The sequence below is a fragment of the Entelurus aequoreus genome, linkage group LG20 (genome assembly GCF_033978785.1).
Source record: "Entelurus aequoreus isolate RoL-2023_Sb linkage group LG20, RoL_Eaeq_v1.1, whole genome shotgun sequence".
NCBI lineage: Eukaryota > Metazoa > Chordata > Actinopteri > Syngnathiformes > Syngnathidae > Entelurus > Entelurus aequoreus.
In genome coordinates this window covers 35793478-35814212 of record NC_084750.1, presented here as the reverse complement: position 1 = coordinate 35814212, position 20735 = coordinate 35793478, and the positions used below count along the sequence as shown (strand labels likewise).

The 20735-nt window shown below is 40.5% G+C and overlaps 2 protein-coding genes across 3 annotated transcripts in view; both read left to right on the top strand.

The window, feature by feature from the left end:
• Positions 1-20735, top strand: part of rbms3 (RNA binding motif, single stranded interacting protein) — a 589803-nt gene that overhangs the window by 431017 nt on the left and 138051 nt on the right. For both annotated transcript variants that reach the window (XM_062030027.1, XM_062030026.1), the window contains exons 7-8: positions 956-999; positions 11145-11241. In XM_062030027.1, the coding sequence (XP_061886011.1) occupies positions 956-999; positions 11145-11241 (141 nt within the window). The remainder of the gene's footprint in view (positions 1-955; positions 1000-11144; positions 11242-20735) is intronic.
• The window catches only part of tgfbr2b (transforming growth factor beta receptor 2b), a 306567-nt gene continuing 306435 nt past the window's right edge, over positions 20604-20735 (top strand). Inside the window, exon 1 of the mRNA XM_062030024.1 lies at positions 20604-20615. The gene's annotated coding sequence lies outside the window, so the exon portion shown is untranslated. The remainder of the gene's footprint in view (positions 20616-20735) is intronic.

The following is a 20735-nucleotide window of genomic DNA, read 5'->3' as shown; positions in this document are numbered from 1 at the left end:
CTTACCTACAAGGCACTCAAAGCGCTTTGACACTATTTCCACATTCACCCATTCATTCACACACTGATGGCGGGAGCTGCCATGCAAGGCACTAACCACGAGCAAGGGTGAAGTGTCTTGCTCAAGGACACAACGGACGTGACTAGGGTGGTAGAAGCCGGGGATCGAACCAGGAACCCTCAGGTTGCTGGCACTGCCACTCTCCCAACGGCGCCACGCCGTCCCCGGGTTAAGGGTGTTAGTTCAGTGCATTTCGAAATGGGTTGTAATCACCCAATGATACGTTTTCTTGCCACTGGGATCTGAGCCGAGAATGTCGTTGTGGCTTGTGCAGCCCTTTGAGACACTTGTGATTAAGGGCTAAATAAATCAACTTTGATTGACTATGTGCTCACTAGTTTAGAATACACAAACATCCGGACTGCGTGTCTGGAGCTCCTGAGTCCCACCGTCCATCCCTTCCGGGTGCCCGTCTTGGTTGGGGCCTGCTAGGTCTAGTCCCTGCGTCTACTGTGGTAGCTTGGTGCTGCAAGGTATTCCGAGGTGCTGCGAGTCGGCCAGTTGTTGGGGTAGTGACCTTGTGTGTCAGCATGTCTGTGATCTTCTTTTAATTTTTTTTTTTTTTTAATATATTTAATTATTTATTCATTTTTATTTTTTAATATATTGTATTAATATTATTTTAAAAAATTAAAAAAGAATAAAAAAAAGAATACACAAACATCTTTCTTGCTTTGTGCAATAATGATTAATTGTTGCCCAGGTTGACAAACCGTTCTTTGGACGATATAAATGGTAGAGTTGTGTCAAAAAACACTTTGTAAATAATACCCCAAAAAAAGTAATAGGCAGCAACGATCAAATCATTCAGTTCCTCGCTCTCAATCAATAGGCCTTGTAATATCTGATTTGCATTTAATTTGTCAGTAATCTTTTACGGTTTGTTCTCTTTCAGACTGGGATGGCGTTGACATATGATCCTGCTGCAATGCAGAATGGGTAAGAGTCTGACCTTGGCATCTTTTAATACACTCACCTCTCGCCAAATGGGAGACGAATGAATACTACTGACACACACAAAGATGAATGCATTGATGCCATTCACTGTTTGATAACTGTAATTAATATGAACTTGTAACAGCAGCCGTCGTGTGAAGAGGTCAAGTGAAAAAGACAGAGGGTGACTAAAGTGGTGTGTACATTTAGGTCTTGTGTCGCCCTGCCAAGATTTAATGGACCTGGGGAAATAAATGATCTTAAGACGTGGTTTATTGGTTCCCAGTGCACTCACAACTGAAAGGAGAGAACTGAAGCTCTATGTTCTGTGCCTCTGGCTTCAGTCATTCACAGCAAACTCTAATACGATTATCCCCTGTGACTCTTTGAACTATATGAATAGAAACGTTCTATTATAGTCCAGTCCCAAAGATGCTGAAGGAACCTCCGTCCCGCCAACACCCATTAGGCAAACAGGGTTAAAAAAAATAATAATCTACCTACATTACAACTTTTTTCAAAGTGCATTGCTTGCAGACATACTGTGCTTGGTTTTGGATCAGTTTTAAAGGTTGTCAGAATAGTCAGGTGGTTTATTTTGATTGCCGCGTAATCTTGAAACAAACGAGGCAATATGGAGCGCGCTGCAAACATTAATCCAATCCAATCCACTTTATTTGTATAGCACATTTAAACAACAGAAATGTTTCCAAAGTGCTGCACAACAATATTAAAAACAATATTCAAATATTATACTTAGCTCCACCAATGACTGAATAAAAAAATAAATATAAAACCAATATAAAAACAATATAAAATAAATATGATAAAACAACGATTTTAAAGGGTAAAACCAATTAAAACAATGAATAAAAATCTAAATTTTAAAAACACCGAGGACCACACAACTCACGTAGTGTTAAAAGCCGAAGAATAAAAGTGGGTTTTAAGACGAGACTTAAAGCACTCCACTGTGGGAGCAGTTCGAACATGGAGGGGCAGAGTATTCCAGAGTTTACGGCCGACCACAGAGAAGGCCCTGTCTCCCCTGGTTTTAAGTCTCGTCTTGGGCACCACGAGCTGGAGCTGGCTCTCTGACCTCAGAACGCGCGCAGGAGTGTAAATTAGGATGAGGTCCAATTAGAAGCGCTACTGATTTGGTCTCAGCTATGGAACGTTGAGCTGGGAATCCGAGCTATTGCGACCCTATTTGTGCAGCAATCACTATAACACTGGCATTAAAACAGGAGTTCATAACATTCAGGGAGATCATTTCTTGTCCTTTTTAGGATATGACGATTTATCAATCCATTGCTTGTAACTTTACCGATAATCAGTCAACAAAAAAGCCTTGAGTCCTATCCTGGGATGTTTTTAGTTTCTTTTGACATCGCTTAAAGGGGATCTGTGATGATTTTAATCTAAAACAATTAATTTTGCTCTAGATCAGCGGTTCTCAAACCTTTGGCCCATTTTTTTTGTTTTGTCCTGTCCAGCTTCTCAGGCAAATCATATAGTTGATGTAGATGCCCATATCGGCTGTACAGATTTACTTTACAAAAGAGAAGTGCGGGATACTTCTCTTGTTGCCCTATTTGTATTTGACTTATAATAATAGAATATGTACAAATATGATGGTAAAAGTGATAGCAAAGAAGCAGTTACTGAAATAAATATTAATAATACAGAAATTACAATGATCATTAATACACTACAAATGGAGCAATACAAATATCAATAGAAATAGCATTATTGAGAATGAATAATAATAATAATTTACCTCTATTATCAACAATACAATTGTTTCAAATGCAACAATACATGTATGTAATGATAACTTGAAAAACAAAAGAAAGCAGATAAACGGAGGGGAAGAAAGACAAGTGAACTGTATTAACCTTGTAGATTGTTATAGTAACAATAGGTTAAGCTTTGTCAGTGTGCCGTGTGTTACCCAGTTTCCCCTAGGGCAGACCTGGGCATTCTGTCCGGGGGCCACAACCGGCCCTTTGTGCGTCCCTGTCCGGCCCACATGAGGCCAATCATAAATTACAAAATACATTTAAAAAAGTATCTATGTCGAGTGTGCAATACAACGGTGCTGCTTTTGTTTTGAAAAGCGTTATTTGCATTACTTCCGTGTGGACGTATGCGCGTGCGTGATTGTGAGTGAATGTGAACAGCTGCAATCACAAATTACAAACTAAAGTTGAAAAAACATCTATGTCGTGCGCGTAATACAACTGTGCTGCTTTTATTTTGAAAAGTGTTATTTATGCGCGTATGTCCGGGTGTAACCTGTGAGTGAAGGTGCACAGCGACAAGTGATGCACGGTTTACACCCGAGACGCTAAAAAGAGAAAAGTTGATGACGAATGGCGTGTTTTCAACAAGTCATGGACTGCCAAGCAACGTTCCCTCTAAGGTGCGCGCCTGCGCAATTGCGCACTGCTCAAGCGTCCTCTGCGCACAGCAAATATATGCCGCGCACCAAATCAAATCCCATCTGAATTCTAAACAAAATAAACATTTATTCTGTGTAATTTTGCAATGCAACTCTGAGTGACAGTGACAACAAGCGGTTAACCAACGAACGAGATTTCTCTACAGAATCTCCTCTCTGGTCAACAAAAGCACCTTGAGGATTCTGGCGGGAACTCTCGTTCAACCCTTTTTCAATTACGCATGCACCTCCTGGTACCCTAGCACCTCCAAAACCCTCAAATCTAAACTCCAAACATCTCAGAACAAGCTAGTCAGGTTACTGCTAGACCTCCACCCCAGATCCCACCTCACTCCTACCCACTTCTCTAAAGTGGGCTGGCTCAAGGTGGAGGACAGAGTTAAACAACTAGCACTGAGCCTAGTCTATAAAATCCGCTACACCTCCCTGATACCGAAGTACATGTCAAACTACTTCCTTAACGTAAATGACCGCCATAACCACAACACCAGGGGGAGCTCCACTAACCACGTTAAACCCAAATTCCGAACTAACAAAGGTCTTAACTCATTCTCTTTCTATGCCACATCAATGTGGAATGCGCTCCCAACAGGTATAAAAGAAAGGGCATCTCTATCCTCCTTCAAAACCGCAATAAAAGTTCACCTCCAGGCAGCTACAACCCTAAACTAACACCCTCCCCGGATTGCTAACAATCAAATGTAAACAATCAAACAATCAAATGCAGATACTTTTTCTTATGCCTTCTGATCTCTCTCTCTCTCTCTCTCTCTCTCTCTCTCTCTCTCTCTCTCTCTCTCTCTCTCTCTCTCTCTCTCTCTCTCTCTCTCTCTCTCTCTCTCTCTCTCTCTCTCTATGTCCACTACTTGATGTCCATATCCTAACCCCCCCCCCACACCCCTGATTGTAAATAATGTAAATAATTCATTGTGATTATCTTGTGTGATGACTGTATTATGATGATAGTATATATGATAGTATATATCTGTATCATGAATCAATTTAAGTGGACCCCGACTTAAACAAGTTGAAAAACTTATTCGGGTGTTACCATTTAGTGGTCAATTGTACGGAATATGTACTTCACTGTGCAACCTACTAATAAAAGTCTCAATCAATCAATCAAAAACCCTAACGGTGTTTGTCAACATCGTTCAATTGAACACCGTTCAATTATCGTAACGTCTATCGAGATGCTTCGAGGACAGGAATTATATCGATCACTTTATTGAGCAAAACTGTTTATATTCGGCCATAACCACACCAAACATTAGGCAAACACTCCTATCTCGAAAAACTAGTCATTGTCTGCCGTACAAACCAGGCCAAAACCAACTTGGCATCTGTCACCAACACGCATACCACTAAACCACTGGTGCGTTTATGGCCACACAAAAAGTTGGACAACTCAAACACGACACAAAGTTACACTATGACTCCTCAGTCATACGTGTGCTTATTTTACTGTCATTTATTTGTAATGTTAATTTATTTATATTAATCATGGAATGCTGTTACTAGAGAAAGTTACAGGAATGCACACTGCATCCTATGCTTACATTTCATTGTGCAACATGAGGATGTTTAAGAGGAACTAAATGTGATCTCTGAAAGGGGTACAAATGATTTCCAAAGCAGTGCTTTTGGTATAAAGTTAAGTTAGGTTAAATGAAAGTATTATTATTATTATTATTATTATTATTATTTATCTTACGGTATATATCAAAAATAATATTGAGCAAAATTTAATTGAAATATTGTCGATGTGGCCCTCCAGCAGTGCTCGGGTTGCTCATGCGGCCCCCGGTAAAAATTAATTGCCCACCCCTGCCCTAGGGGAACGACATTAATATATGTTTGATGAAACTGATTATATGCATGAGTGTATGTTTGCATATGTACTTGTATATGTACAGTATGTGTATATTTATGTCTGTACCAACACACCCCGATTGATTCAAAGAGTGCATAAAAAAGCTGTTTGGTCACATTTATGCCACTGCATGTTGCACGTCGGTGTTATGTGCACGACAAGATTAGATGAATAATACTTTATCTTGCCTTTTTTTGTGTTTCCTAATAACCTGATGCAGAAGGGGGGCTATCTCTCTGGTTGAGAGCTTGTAATATTTATAAGTCAGAAAACAAAAATGTGTGTCATGTCTGTTCATGTTTTTGTTTTGGCCATGTGTTTGTTTTTTGGACTCTTTTTAGTTCCTGGTTGCACGTCCTTGTTTGTTCGTTTCCATGGTCACCCATTAGTTTTCACCTGTCTTGTCACGCACCTGTTTCACGTTTCGAGTCACGCACCTGTTTTCACTGATCACGTCACTATTTAAATCTGTCTGTTTCTGTTGTTCGTCCTGGCGTCCTCACACTATTCCGTCACTCTGCTTCATGTCGTGTCACAGTTCTTTACCAAGGAAGTTTTGTTCATTTATGCCACAGTTAGTGTTTTTGTTTTATTGTTCATAGTTTTTGTGCCCACGTGCATGTCTTTTGTTTCTTAGTCAAGTTTGTATTTCCGCCTTTGTGCGCGCCATTTGTTTGCTTCCTTTTTGTTTGTAGTTTATTAGTGTTAAAAAATAATAAATCATGTATTCAAACTCACGTCTGGCTCGCGCCAACTTTCCGTTGCCTTCTGGAGAAACAAAACCCAAGAACCCAGTCGTGACAATGTGTTTTTTCCACAACAATAATGTAATAATTCTGCCTTTAAAAAAAGAGTTGAAAATACTTTTTTTTTTTATTGCAATTGCAATAATTTGTCAGTGCAGTAGGGTTATTGGGGGGCGGTTTTGTGGCTGCAGGATTGGGTCTCTTTTTGCAAATAATGTGGTTCTGCTGGCTACATCGGGCGGTGATCTTCAGCTCTCACTATATCGGTTTGAAACCGAGTGTGAAGAAGTGACTCTTGAGAATCAGCAGGTCCAAGTCCGAGTCCATGGTTATTGCCTGCAAAGGGGTGGAGTTCCGTCTCCGGGTCAAGGATGAGATCTTGCCCCAAGTGGGGAAGTTCAAGTACATTGGGGTCTTGTTCACGACGGAGGGAAGAATGCATTGTGAGATTGACGGGCGACTCAGTGCAGGGTCTGCAGTGATGTGGACTCTGCACCAGTCCGTCATAAGTTATAAAAGTAAATGAAATGTTGAACTTGGTTGGGAAAGAAAGCGCTTCGCATAGCGATCACAAATCCATGCTAATCAAACTCTTTCTTTCTTATATATGGTCTTTGGCTCAGGTGACAAGAGGTTGTTGGACTGCAAGATCACAAAGCCTCAGACTGTTGGGAATTAGATAAAGCAGCGTATCAGACCACCTCGCTTCTCCAAAGCTGAAGTCACACTTCTCCTCTTTTAAATGCATGGACTTTTTCCAAGCTCAACACACAACTCTGCTACTTAATCCGGGCAGCCAACATGGTGTAATGTAAGCTTTATACAATGACAAAACTCAGTTGGATGTGGTGAAACGCCCATTATTTCCACTGCAAATACTTCAAGAAACTATGTATGTACAGTCGTGGTCAAAAGTTTACATACACTTGTAAAGGACATAATGTCATGGCTGTCTTGAGTTTCCAATAATTTCTACAACTCTTATTGTGATAAAGTGATTGGAGCACATACTTGTTGGTCACAAAAAACAGTAATCTAGTTTGGTTCTTTTATGAATTTATTATGGGTCTACTGAAAATGTGACCAAATCTGCTGGGTCAAAAGTATACATACAGCAATGTTAATATTTGCTTACATGTCCCTTGGCAAGTTTCACTGCAATAAGGCGCTTTTGGTAGTCATCCACAAGCTTCTGGTTGAATTTTTGACCACTCCTCTTGACAAAATTGGTGCAACTCAGCTAAATTTGTTGGTTTTCTGACATGGACTTGTTTCTTCAGCATTGTCCACACGTTAAGTCAGGACTTTGAGAAGGCCACACTAAAACCATAATTCTAGCCTCATTTAGCCATTCCTTTACCACTTTTGACGTATGCTCTGGGCCTGTTTTGCTGCCAATGGAACTGGTGCTTTACAGAGAATAAATGGGACAATGAAAAAGGAGGATTACCTCCAAATTCTTTAGGACAACCTAAAATCATCAGCCCGGAGGTTGGGTCTTGGGCGCAGTTGGGTGTTCCAACAGGACAATGACCCCAAACACATGTCAAAAATGGTAAAGGAATAGCTAAATCTGGCTAAAATTAAGGCCTTCCCAAAGTCGTGACTTAAACCTCATTGATAACGTGTGGACAATGCTGAAGAAACAAGTCCATGTCAGAAAACCAACAAATTTAGCTGAACTGCACCAATTTTGTCAAGAGAAGTGGTAAAAAAATTCAACCAGAAGCTTGTGGATGGCTACCAAAAGCGCCTTATTGCAGTGAAACTTGCCAAGGGACATGTAAGCAAATATTAACATTGCTGTATGTATACTTTTGACCCAGCAGATTTGGTCACATTTTCAGTAGACCCATAATAAATTCATAAAAGAACCAAACTTCATGAATGTTTTTTGTGACCAACAAGTATGTGCTCCAATCACTCTATCACAAAAAATTAAGAGTTGTAGAAATTATTGGAAACTCAAGACAGCCATGACATTATGTTCTTTACAAGTGTATGTAAACTTTTGACCACAACTGTATATATTAATTCAAACATTCAAGCTGCACAACACACTGCTACGTAGTAACTTATTTATCCATAAACAAACATTCAGTTTATTCCCCTTGTTTGTGTGATCTATCGATACTTGTTTTTGGAGTATTGTATTTCCATTACTTTCTTCTTCCGATCGCCAGTTAATGGTTATCTGGCAATCAGTGACTGCACATAACTGTGCTGAGCTTCACCCGTTAGGTACTGCAGTTTTGTACCAGGGACCCTCTATCACTTATGGCAGAGGTGTCAAACTAATTTTAGCTGAAGGGGCCGCATGGAGGAAAATCTGTGCACACGCGGGCCGGACTATTAAAATCATGGCCCTTTAAACTAAAAAAATAAAGACAACTTCAGTTTGTTTTCTTTGTCTTACTTTGGCCAAAAATAGAATAAACACATGCGGAAAATATTACAGTAAAAATATAGAAAAAAATACCGGCAGCGGTAAAGTTTAGATCCATGAAGGAAAGAAGAAAGTGATTGAATGTTTATAACTGAATATGTGTTTTCTTTTGTATTTTTTTTTTAATGAATTAAGTAACGTTTATGACAACCTTTTTCCAAAACACAATGTATAATGTGAGATATAACAGGATAATGCATACATTTGTCATTTGTTTTCAAAACGGTTACAAAAAAGTGGGACCCAAAAATGTACCGTGGGACCCCATTTTTATGACTTGATGGGGTCCCTGGGTCCCCGTTTTGAAAATTCCTAGCGCCAGCACTGCTTTTTTGCGATTAATCGAAGAAAAATAACCTCCGGAGGCACTTTCTGACGAAACATAACATTTTCCAATTCCGGCCCCTGAGCCCTTGGGCTCTTGAAACTGCGGCCCTCTTATGGACCGTGGTTGAATTGTCCTGCTGTATAGCCTCAATGCGTATTTAAAGAAAAAATACTGTGGGACCCCATTTTTATGAAAATTGCTAGCGCCAACACTGTATTGGTGTGTGCAAAACAGCAGCAGGCGGCTGTGGCCTGCGGGCCGGTTCTAATACTAATCAAATATCATCCCGGGGGCCATACATAATTTAATCAGAATCAGAATCAGAAATACTTTGATAATCCCCGAGGGGACATTAAGATTTTCAGCACAATCCTATTCAAGATCAGACAAACATTACAGGGAGACAGAACAGGATCGCTGACGGGTCTGCCAACTTTCGGCGCCACTTACAAAAAAGTTGAAAAACAGGTAAATGCTGGGGAGAGGGGGAGTGAGAAAAAAAAATTCAATCTAAGCCTGGGCCCCTGGGGAGAGGGTCCAGACTGAGGCCAAGGGGAAAAAAACTCATAGCCATATCACACATAAACATGTGTGTAAGAGGGAAACATCAAAGAACACAAAGGACATTAAAGACATTAAAAGAGCAGAGCTGATGCAACCAGCCACTTCTACACAGCCACAAAAGTAAAACAACAAAAAAATAAGCAAAAAACCATATACACTGTGGTGGCCTCTGCAGTGTTCCACACCTTCGTCTGCTGGGATGGGGGGAGCATGGCCAGAGACAGGAGCAGACCCAACAAAGCAACCAAGATAGCCGACTCCACCCTCGGCCGCCCATCAACTCTCGGCCAGTGTCCAGTCTGCATGGATGAGCGAGGATGCGTCCAAGGAGACCGAGGTGTCCGATACCTGCTCATTCAGCCAAGACACTGTGAAGGTTGTCTGTCAAGGCGCTTAGTGCTAGCTCCGCAGCCCATGTCTCCTCATCCGCATCTCCTCCAGTCTCTCCAAACAGACTCTGGTGTGGCAGAGACCCAGCAGCTGGTCTCCATGGCCAGGAGGCAGATCCAGAAGTTCACAAAAAAGCACCGCAGAAGTCACGAAAGTGCCACCCCTTTTCGCACAGTCCCAAAGGGTCCCGAACCAAAAGGCAAAAAAAAAACGGATCTGGCCTCGCGGGCCTTGACTTTGACATATAGGATTTATGGGAAACCCAACACTTTGTCAAAATGAACTATGGAGAAAAATAGAGATGTCCGATAATATCGGCCGATAAATGCTTTAAAATGTAATATCGGAAATTATCGGTATCGGTTTCAAAAAGTAAAATGTATGACTTTTTAAAACGCCGCTGTGTACATGGACGTAGGGAGAAGTACAGAGCGCCAATAAACCTTAAAGGCACTGCCTTTGCGTGCCGGCCCAATCACATAATATCTACGGCTTTTCAAACACACAAGTGAATGCCCTGCATACTTGGTCAACAGCCATACAGGTCACACTGAGGGTGGCCGTATAAACAACTGTAACACTGTTACAAATATGCGCCACACTGTGAACCCACACCAAGCAAGAATGACAAACACATTTCGGGAGAACATCCGCACCGTTAACACAGCATAAACACAACAGAACAAATACCCAGAACCCCTTGCAGCACTAACTCTTCCGGGACGCTACTCCTCATGCTCTCTCAGGGAGAGCATGTCCCAAATTCCAAGTTGCTGTTTTGAGGCATGTTAAAAGAAAATAATGCACTTTGTGACTTCAATAATAAATATGGCAGTGCCATGTTGGCATTTTTTTCCATAACTTGAGTTAATTTATTTTGGAAAACCTTGTTACATTGTTTAATGCAACAAAATTAGGCATAATAATGTGTTAATTCCACGACTGTATATATCGGTATCGGTTGATATCGGAATCTGTAATTAAGAGTTGGACAATATCGGGATATCGGCAAAAAAGCCATTATCGGACATCTCTAGAGAAAAATAATATAATTTATAAACAACCCGTTACAGCTCAGTCTTGGTTTAAAAGTGATCTTGCTGAAGTCTTTTCCATTGCATGATACCTATTCTGCAAAACCAGCACTGATACCGACCCTTGTTCATCTCCATTGTAAATCGTTAGCGTGTCTTGTTGTGACCATTTTTTTTTGGCTGTTTTACAATACAATTGTTATCAGTGTATAACAGACTGCCTCACACGGCCAAGTAGTCAAGCAGTACAGTTTCCTCTCTGTTTATCCACTACTCTTGACCTCCCTCTTTCACCCTTCTCAGGTTCTACTCCTCGCCTTACAGCATCGCCACCAACCGCATGATCGCACAGACCTCCATCACGCCCTTCATCGCTGCTTCCCCAGTTTCCACATATCAGGTGGGCCATAATACACTGCGTTGTGGGAACTGGCTGCGTTATTCGCCACTACGTGAAATTGCGGGGTCTTATTTGGATATGTCGATTACGGACCAGACGGGCCCAGGCTGCAAAACGGCATGAGGTTATCTGTGCTTTCTCTGATCGTTTTCTCGAACGCTCCAGCTGTGCACGGTGACATCTGTTTCATCGGCTCAAAGCACAACAGGCATTTAAAAAACAAGCGGCAAGAAAGAAAAAAAAAAGATTGGAAAGGCTGTAAAGGATTAAAAGAAAGAAAATAACCCATGCAAACCAGTTTTATGCCTATTTGTGTCATCTTCATGTGTATGCAATCTATTTATTTTGGAAGGCAGTACAATGGGTAACACTTCCTTAATACCCACAGCTGTTAATGAAACCATAGGCGCCGATCTACATTTCTGCCAGTGGGTGCTCGATGTATGTGTATTAGTGTTGTCCCGATACCAATATGTTGGTACCAGTACCGGTACCAAAAATATTTTGGTACTTTTCGGTACTTTTCTAAGTAAAGGGAACCACAAAAAAATTCATTATTAGCTTTATTTTAACAAAAAAACATTTTAGGGTACCATAAACATATGTTTCTTATTGCAATTTTGTCCTTAAATTAAATAGTGAACATACAAGACAACTTGTCTTTTAGTAGTACACTGTAAAAAAAAAAAAAAAGTTGAGAAAACGCCAATTTTTTAAGGCCTACGAAATGATTTTTTTTTTATTTAAACGGGAATAGCAGATCCATTCTATGTGTCATACTTGATCATTTCGCGATATTGCCATATTTTTGCTGAAAGGATTTAGTAGAGAAAATCGACGATAAAGTTCGCAACTTTTGCTCGCTGATAAAAAAAAATCCTTGCCTGTACCGGAAGTAGCGTGACGTCACAGGAGCTAGTATTCCTCACAATTCCCCATTGTTTACAATGGAGCGAGAGAGATTCGGACCGAGAAATTGACGATTACCCCATTAATTTGAGCGAGGATGAAAGATTCGTAGATGAGGAACGTTACAGTGAAGGACTTGAGAGACAGTGATGGACGTATCTTTTTTCGCTCTGACCGTAACTTAGGTACAAGCTGGCTCATTGGATTCCACACTCTCTCCTTTTTCTATTGTGGATCACGGATTTGTATTTTAAACCACCTCGGATACTATATCCTCTTGAAAATGAGAGTCGAGCACGCGAAATGGACATTTAAAGTGACTTATCTCCAAGACAATACATCGGTGACACACTTAGCTACTGAGCTAGCGTGATAGCATCGTTCTCAAATGAAGATAGAAACAAAATAAATAAACCCCTGACTGGAAGGATAAACAGAAGACCAACAATGCTATTAAACCATGTACATGTAACTACACGGTTAAAAATTATCAGCCTGGTAAGGCTTAAAAATGCTGTTGCTAACGACGCTAAGGCTAATTTAGCAACTTAGCAACCGGACCTCACAGAACTATGTACTCTCTCCTTTTTCTAATGTGGATCACGGATTTGTATTTTAAACCACCTCGGATACTATATCCTCTTGAAAATGAGAGTCGAGCACGCGAAATGGACATTTAAAGTGACTTTTATCTCCAAGACAATACATCGGTGACACACTTAGCTACTGAGCTAGCGTGATAGCATCGTTCTCAAATGAAGATAGAAACAAAATAAATAAACCCCTGACTGGAAGGATAGACAGAAGACCAACAATGCTATTAAACCATGTACATGTAACTACACGGTTAAATATTCTCAGCCTGGTAAGGCTTAACTATGCTGTTGCTAACGACGCTAAGGCTAATTTAGCAACTTAGCAACCGGACCTCACAGAACTATGTACTCTCTCCTTTTTCTAATGTGGATCACGGATTTGTATTTTTATACCACCTCGTATACTATATCCTCTTGAAAATGAGAGTCGAGCACGCGAAATGGACATTTAAAGTGACTTTTATCTCCAAAACAATACATCGGTGACACACTTAGCTACTGAGCTAGCGTGATAGCATCGTTCTCAAATGAAGATAGAAACAAAATAAATAAACCCCTGACTGGAAGGATAGACAGAAGACCAACAATGCTATTAAACCATGTACATGTAACTACACGGTTAAAAATTCTCAGCCTGGTAAGGCTTAACTATGCTGTTGCTAACGACGCTAAGGCTAATTTAGCAACTTAGCAACCGGACCTCACAGAACTATGTACTCTCTCCTTTTTCTAATGTGGATCACGGATTTGTATTTTAAACCACCTCGGATACTATATCCTCTTGAAAATGAGAGTCGAGCACGCGAAATGGACATTTAAAGTGACTTTTATCTCCAAGACAATACATCGGTGACACACTTAGCTACTGAGCTAGCGTGATAGCATCGTTCTCAAATGAAGATAGAAACAAAATAAATAAACCCCTGACTGGAAGGATAGACAGAAGACCAACAATGCTATTAAACCATGTACATGTAACTACACGGTTAAAAATTCTCAGCCTGGTAAGGCTTAAAAATGCTGTTGCTAACGACGCTAAGGCTAATTTAGCAACTTAGCAACCGGACCTCACAGAACTATGATAAAACATTAGCGCTCCACCTACGCCAGCCAGCCCTCATCTTCCCATCAACAGCCGTGCTCACCTGCGTTCCAGCGATCAACGGCGCAACGAAGGACTTCATCCGTGGGTTTGGCGGCAAGCATCGGCTAGGCGTAGTAAGTAGTCCTTGTTGTGTTGCTGTAAGTATTGTACTTAGCCGCTAATACACCGATCGATCCCACCTACAACGTTCTTCTTTGCAGCCTCCATTGTTCATTAAACAAATTGCAAAAGATTCACCAACACAGATGTCCAGAATACTGTGGAATTTTGTCGAAGAAAACAAGAGGCTTTTCTATCGGGTCCGATGGGGTCCAACCACTTCCGTTGCTTTTGTGACGTCACGCGCATAAATCATATCCAAAGGAGTTTTTCAACCGGATGTGTGGCGGGAATTTTAAAATTGCATTTTATAAGTTAACCCGGCCGTATTGGCATGTGTTGCAATGTTAAGATTTCATCATTGATATATAAACTATCAGACTGCGTGGTCGGTGGTAGTGGGTTTCAGTAGGCCAAGGCCAAGGCCTACTGAAACCCACTACCACCGACCACGCAGTCTGATAGTTTATATATCAATGATGAAATCTTAACATTGCAACACATGCCAATACGGCCGGGTTAACTTATAAAGTGCAATTTTAAATTCCCTGCTAAACTTCCGGTTGAAAACGTCTATATATGATGACGTGTGCCCGTGACGTCAATAGTTAAACGGAAGTATTCGGACACCATTGAATCCAATACAAAAAAGCTCTGTTTTCATGTCAAAATTCCACAGTATTCTGGACATCTGTGTTGGTGAATCTTTTGCAATTTGTTTAATGAACAATGAAGACTGCAAAGAAGAACGTTAAAGATTAAAGATTAAAGTACCAATGATTGTCACACACACACTAGATGTGGCGAAATTTGTCCTCTGCATTTGTCCCATCCCCTTGGGGAGCAGTGGGCAGCAGCGGCGCCGCGCCCGGGAATCATTTTGGTGATTTAACCGCCAACTCCAACCCTTTGTTGCTGAGTGCCAAGCAGGGAGGTTATGGGTCCCATTTTTATAGTCTTTGGTATGACTCGGCTGGGATTTGAACTCCAACCTACCGATCTCAGGGCGGACACTCTAACCAAGTTGTAGGTGGGATCGGTGTATTAGCGGCTGGCTGTAGCAACACAACCAGGAGGACTTTGACTTATATAGCAGACGCGCTATCCGACGCTAGCCGCCGACCGCATGGATGATCGGTCCTTCCGTCGATCGCTGGAACGCAGGTGAGCACGGGTGTTGATGAGCAGATGAGGGCTGGCTGGCGTAGGTGGAGCGCTAATGTTTTTATCATAGCTCTGTGAGGTCCCGTTGCTAAGTTAGCTTCAATGGCGTCGTTAGCAACAGAATTGTTAAGCTTCGCCAAGCTGGAAAGCATTAACCGTGTAGTTACATGTCCATGGTTTAATAGTATTATTGATCTTCTGTCTATCCTTCCAGTCAGGGTTTTTTTAAATTTTGTTTCTATCTGCATTTGAGCCCGATGCTATCACGTTAGCTCCGTAGCTAAAGTGCGTCAACGATGTATTGTCGTGGAGATAAAAGTCACTGTGAATGTCCATTTCGCGTTCTCGACTCTCATTTTCAAGAGGATATAGTATCCGAGGTGGTTTAAAATACAAATCCGTGATCCACAATAGAAAAAGTAGAGTGTGTGGAATCCAATGAGACCTTGTACCTAAGTTACGGTCAGCGCGAAAAAAGATACACCCTGCACTACACTCTAGTCCTTCACTCTAACGTACCTCATCCACAAATCTTTCATCCTCGCTCAAATTAATGGGGTAATCGTCGCTTTCTCGGTCCGAATCTCTCTCGCTCCATTGTAAACAACGGGGAATTGTGAGGAATCCTTCCTCCTGTGACGTCACGCTACTTCTGGTATAGGCAAGGCTTTTTTTTTATCAGCGACTAAAAGTTGCGAACTTTATCGTCGTTGTTCTATACTAAATCCTTTCAGCAAAAATATGGCAATATCGCGAAATGATCAAGTATGACACATAGAATGGATCTGCTATCCCCGTTTAAATAAAAAATAATAATTTCAGTAGGCCTTTAATATCACATATGATCACAAGTTAATATCACATATGATCACAAGTTAATATTCCATATGATTTGTGGCTTTATTCTTTTGTAAAACAGACCAAACTCGCCACAAAATTAATTACAACAAGATAGATTTTTCAAAAAAGACAACTTGTCTTTTACACTGTAAAAAAAAAAAAAAAAGTTGAGAAAACGCAAATTTTTAAGGCGACATGATGCAACAAGATTTTTGCGTTTTCTCAACTTTTGACTACTATTGTTGACTTAACTAAGATTTACAAGTTGAGATAAGAGTTATGTGACATATGACATGACATATGTGACATATGACATAACTCTTATCTCAACTTGTAAATCTTAGTTGAGATAGTAGTCAAAAGTTGAGAAAACACAAAAATCTTGTTGCATCATGTTGCCTTAAAAATGTGCGTTTTCTCAACTTTTTTTTACTTATAAGTAAACAAACAAAGGCTCCTAATTTGTCTGCTAACGGACGCAGTAACATATTGTGTCATTTTTCTTCTATTATTTTGTCAAAATTATTTAAGACAAGTGGTAGAAAATTGAATTATTAATCTACTTGTTCATTTACTGTTAATATCTGCTTGCTTTCAGTTTCAACATGTCCTATCTACACTTCTGTTAAAAAATTTAATAATCACTTATTCTTCTGTTGTTTGATACTTTACATTAGTTTTAGATCAGTGGTTCTTAACCTTGTTGGAGGTACCGAACCCCACCAGTTTCTTATGCGCATTCACCGTGAAAAATACAATGTTTAGGTTTTTTTTCAAATTCAAGACAAAGTTGTATGTTTTTTTTTTACTGGTGCACAAAATGAACCGTGCATGAACACCACCTTGTTCAAAGACCGAAACCCACACAGTGCATGAACTCACAACAAATGACACACCCGCAAATCAGTGTGACTTCTGTTGTTGCCTGTGAGAGGCCAGTTCAGAAATGCGCGGCTTCGCCTTGGAAAGTGTCACTCTCATGTCATTTTCACAACAAAATACGTTCCTTTTTCTTCGTTTTCCACCCAGATATATAATACTGGTACACAGCTCATGAAAAACAATATTTTTTGTTATTGTCATTGTAAGTGGGCCAAAACACTTACCGGTATATTAGAAAAAAATCTCAAGCAAATGACCGCTGTTATTTGATTCTAATAATAAAACATGTAACTTGTTATTTAGTCAGGTTTGGGACAGGTGTGCTACTGGTGTGGCCACAGTGCACTGAATGCTCAAGAATTTTTAGGTTTGCTCACGCATATGGAAAATTAGAGGGAACATTGTTTGGGGGCATCCATAATACGCCGATAGGGAGAAGTTTTTATTTACACGATGAGTCGGGTGTGTCTTGACCTCCGCCGAACCCCTGAGGCCGACTCACCGAACCCCTAGGGTTCGATGGAACCCATGTTAAGAACCACTGTTTTAGACGATACCACAAATTTGGGTATCAATCCGATACCAAGTAGTTACAGAATCATACATTGGTCATATTCAAAGTCCTCATGTGTCCAGGGACATATTTCCTGAGTTTATAATATAAATTTAAAAAAAACGAAAGAAAATGTTGTGATGTTAAAAAATATCGATGTAATCATAGTGGTATCAACTAGATACGCTATTGTACGTGGTATTATCACAGTGGATGTTAGGTGTAGATCCACCAATGGCGTTTGTTTATATTGTAGCGTCCCGGAAGAGTTGGTGCTGCAGGGAATTCTGGGAATTTGTTCTGTAGTGTTTATGTTGTCGTTGTTGTTTAGTGTGGTTTCACTGTATGGCACATGTTTATGACAGTGTTGGCATTGTTCAAACTGCCACCCTTAGTGTGACATGTATGGCTGATGAGTAAGTATGCCTTCATTCACTTATGTGCTGTGAGGTCAAAGTCAAGATGATTGTGTCATTAGTTCATTATCGGGCACAATGAAATTTTGGTTAGGCATTGTTAATGATAGACTATATGATTTATGACTTTTTTATACTGCAAAGCGGATCAAACACGCCACAAAATGACCAACAACGAGATAGAATTTTCTAAAATTATTTTAAAGATTGAAAGTTGCCATCAATCCCACGTGGGTACTTCGTGGCCCCGAAGCACCCACGGGATCGGCGCCCGTGAATGAAACAGAACCAAACTGGGAAAGTGAAAATCGTGTGTGATGTCAGGAGAGTTCAGTTTTCTGTCCGCCCACATCTCGCACAACAATCATCACGGACTCTGAACATGTGGAGCGGCGTTCCCCACTCTGCCGTCTCCAGTCACGACACCATCGCTTAGCATTAGTGCTACTTGGTATGCAGACACAAGCCAGGCTGGACGCAACACACAGACGGGGATGAAGGATAGGTAGAACAAAGGGAGGGACGGATGGAGAGAAGGGAGCATTTGGGTGGCGTCAGGAATCGTGTCGCTGAAGGTTACCGCGCCCGTTTTGCGACTTACCCGATTAAAACGCATCCAGAACCAGAACATGGATGAGGAATGAGAACAATGACATCCCTGCTTGCATGCCTGCTTTGTGTACACTGCAAAAACTGAAATCTAAGTAAGATTAAATATTTCAAGTAAGGGTGATATTTGCTTATTTTCTGTCTGATAAGATAATTCTTCTCACTAAGCAGATTTTATGTTAGTGTTTTACTTGTTTTAAGGGTTTTGGTCCTAAATGATCTCAGTAAAATATTACAGCTTGTTGCTGAGATGTTATGACCTATATTGAGTAAAACATGCTTGAAACTAGAATATCAACTGATGCAAAGTTGTGTCATCAACACTCACAAGTATAAAACTTCTTTTTTAAAGTAATAATTTCTTACTTCAAGCATGAAAAAAAATCATGATGCCGAGCGCATATCATTATGTCAAGATAATGGCACTAGCATTTACTTATTTAAGAATATTTTTCAACATATTGAGCAAAAAGGTCTATTTTTTTTTTTTCTACCAAGAAAAGTGCACTTGTTATTAGTGAGAATATACTTATTTTAAGGTATTTTTGTTAGCTAATTTTACTTGTTTTGGAAAGTTTTGACAAGCCGAATTTTCTTGTTCTATTGGCAGATAATTTTGCTTAGTTCGAGTAAAATACACTTAAATTTTGTATTTTTTTTCTTGTTTTTGAACACTGACTTTTTGCAGTGTATGGTTTTCTTCGTGATGCATAATTCAGTGGAACCAGTTTAAGTCGACACCCATCAGACAGGCTGACTCACGTCGACATAAGGGGTTGTCGACGTATGTGAAACACAAACTACCCATTGCTTGCATATTTACGCGTCACTTTGGCCAGAGACTTAAAGGTAAACTGCACTTTTTGGGTATTCGGCCCATCATCCAGAATCTTTATGTTAAACAAGAACATGCATGTCTTCCCCTTATATGTGCGTTGTAAATGGTGAAAAACTGCTAGTATGAGACAGCTAACAATGCGGATAATTGTGATTACCGTAATTTTCGGCGTATAAGTCGCACCGGAGTATAAGTCGCACCTGCCGAAAATGCATAATAAAGAAGGAAAAAAACATATATAAGTCGCACTGGAATATAAGTCGCATTTTTTGGGGAAATGTATTTGTTAAAACCCAACACCAAGAATAGATATTTGAAAGGCAATATAAAATAAATAAAGAATAGTGAACAACAGGCTGAATAAGTGTACGTTATATGAGGCATAAATAACCAACTGAGAACGTGCCTGGTATGTTAACGTAACATATTATGGTAAGAGTCATTCAAATAACTATAACATATAGAACATGCTATACGTTTACCAAACAATCTGTCACTCCTAATCGCTAAATCCCATGAAATCTTATACGTCTAGTCTTTTACGTGAATGAGCTAAATAATATAATTTGATATTTTACGGTAATGTGTTAGTAATTTCACACATAAGTCGCTCCTGAGTATAAGTCGCACCCCCGGCCAAACTATGAAAAAAACTGTGATTTATAGTCCGAAAAATACCGTAATCCATTCTGTCGATAAAGCGCCAAAGAAGCTCAGAGAGACAAGTACATTTCCGGATTGCGTGTAACACACTAGGGTTGTACGGTATACCGGTACTGGTATAGTATCGCGGTACTAATGAATCAAAAACGGCACTATACTCTGTTTGAAAAGTACCGGTTCCCGGGGACGATGGCGCGTCGTCACGTCATGACATTGCTGGTTTTGCGAGCAGAGGAGCATGTTCGGCAGCGCGCAATCACAGAATACTTACAAGCAGACACGGCGTGTAGACAGAAAAGGGAGAACGGACGCATTTTGGCTTAAAAACTAAAGATAAAGGAGAAGCTATAACACTGAAACGCCCTCAGGAAGAGGTGCTTTAAGACATGGCTAGCTAGCGGCTAAGGTCCATCCGCAGTCTGCAGTGTTTTAGCTACTTCTAAATCACTAATCCTCACCTCCATGGCGACAAATAAAGTAAGTTTCTAACAAGTATCATCCCTGCAGGACGAGGCAAGCTAGCACCCCTGAATGTAAACAAATGCCATGGGTGGATCTACACCTGACATCCACTGTAATGATACCAAGTACAATAACGTATCTAGTCGATACTACTATGATTACATCGTACGGCTGGGGGAGATTGTCTCGGACAGTCGAACCACAAACACTGGTACTCCTCAGGGCTGTTTACTCTCCCCCTGGCTCTTCTCCCTGTATACAAACTGCTGCACCTCCAGTCACCAATCCGTAAAACTGCTCAAGTTTGCGGATGACACCACCCTCATCGGGCTCATCTCGAATGGCGATGAGTCCGCCT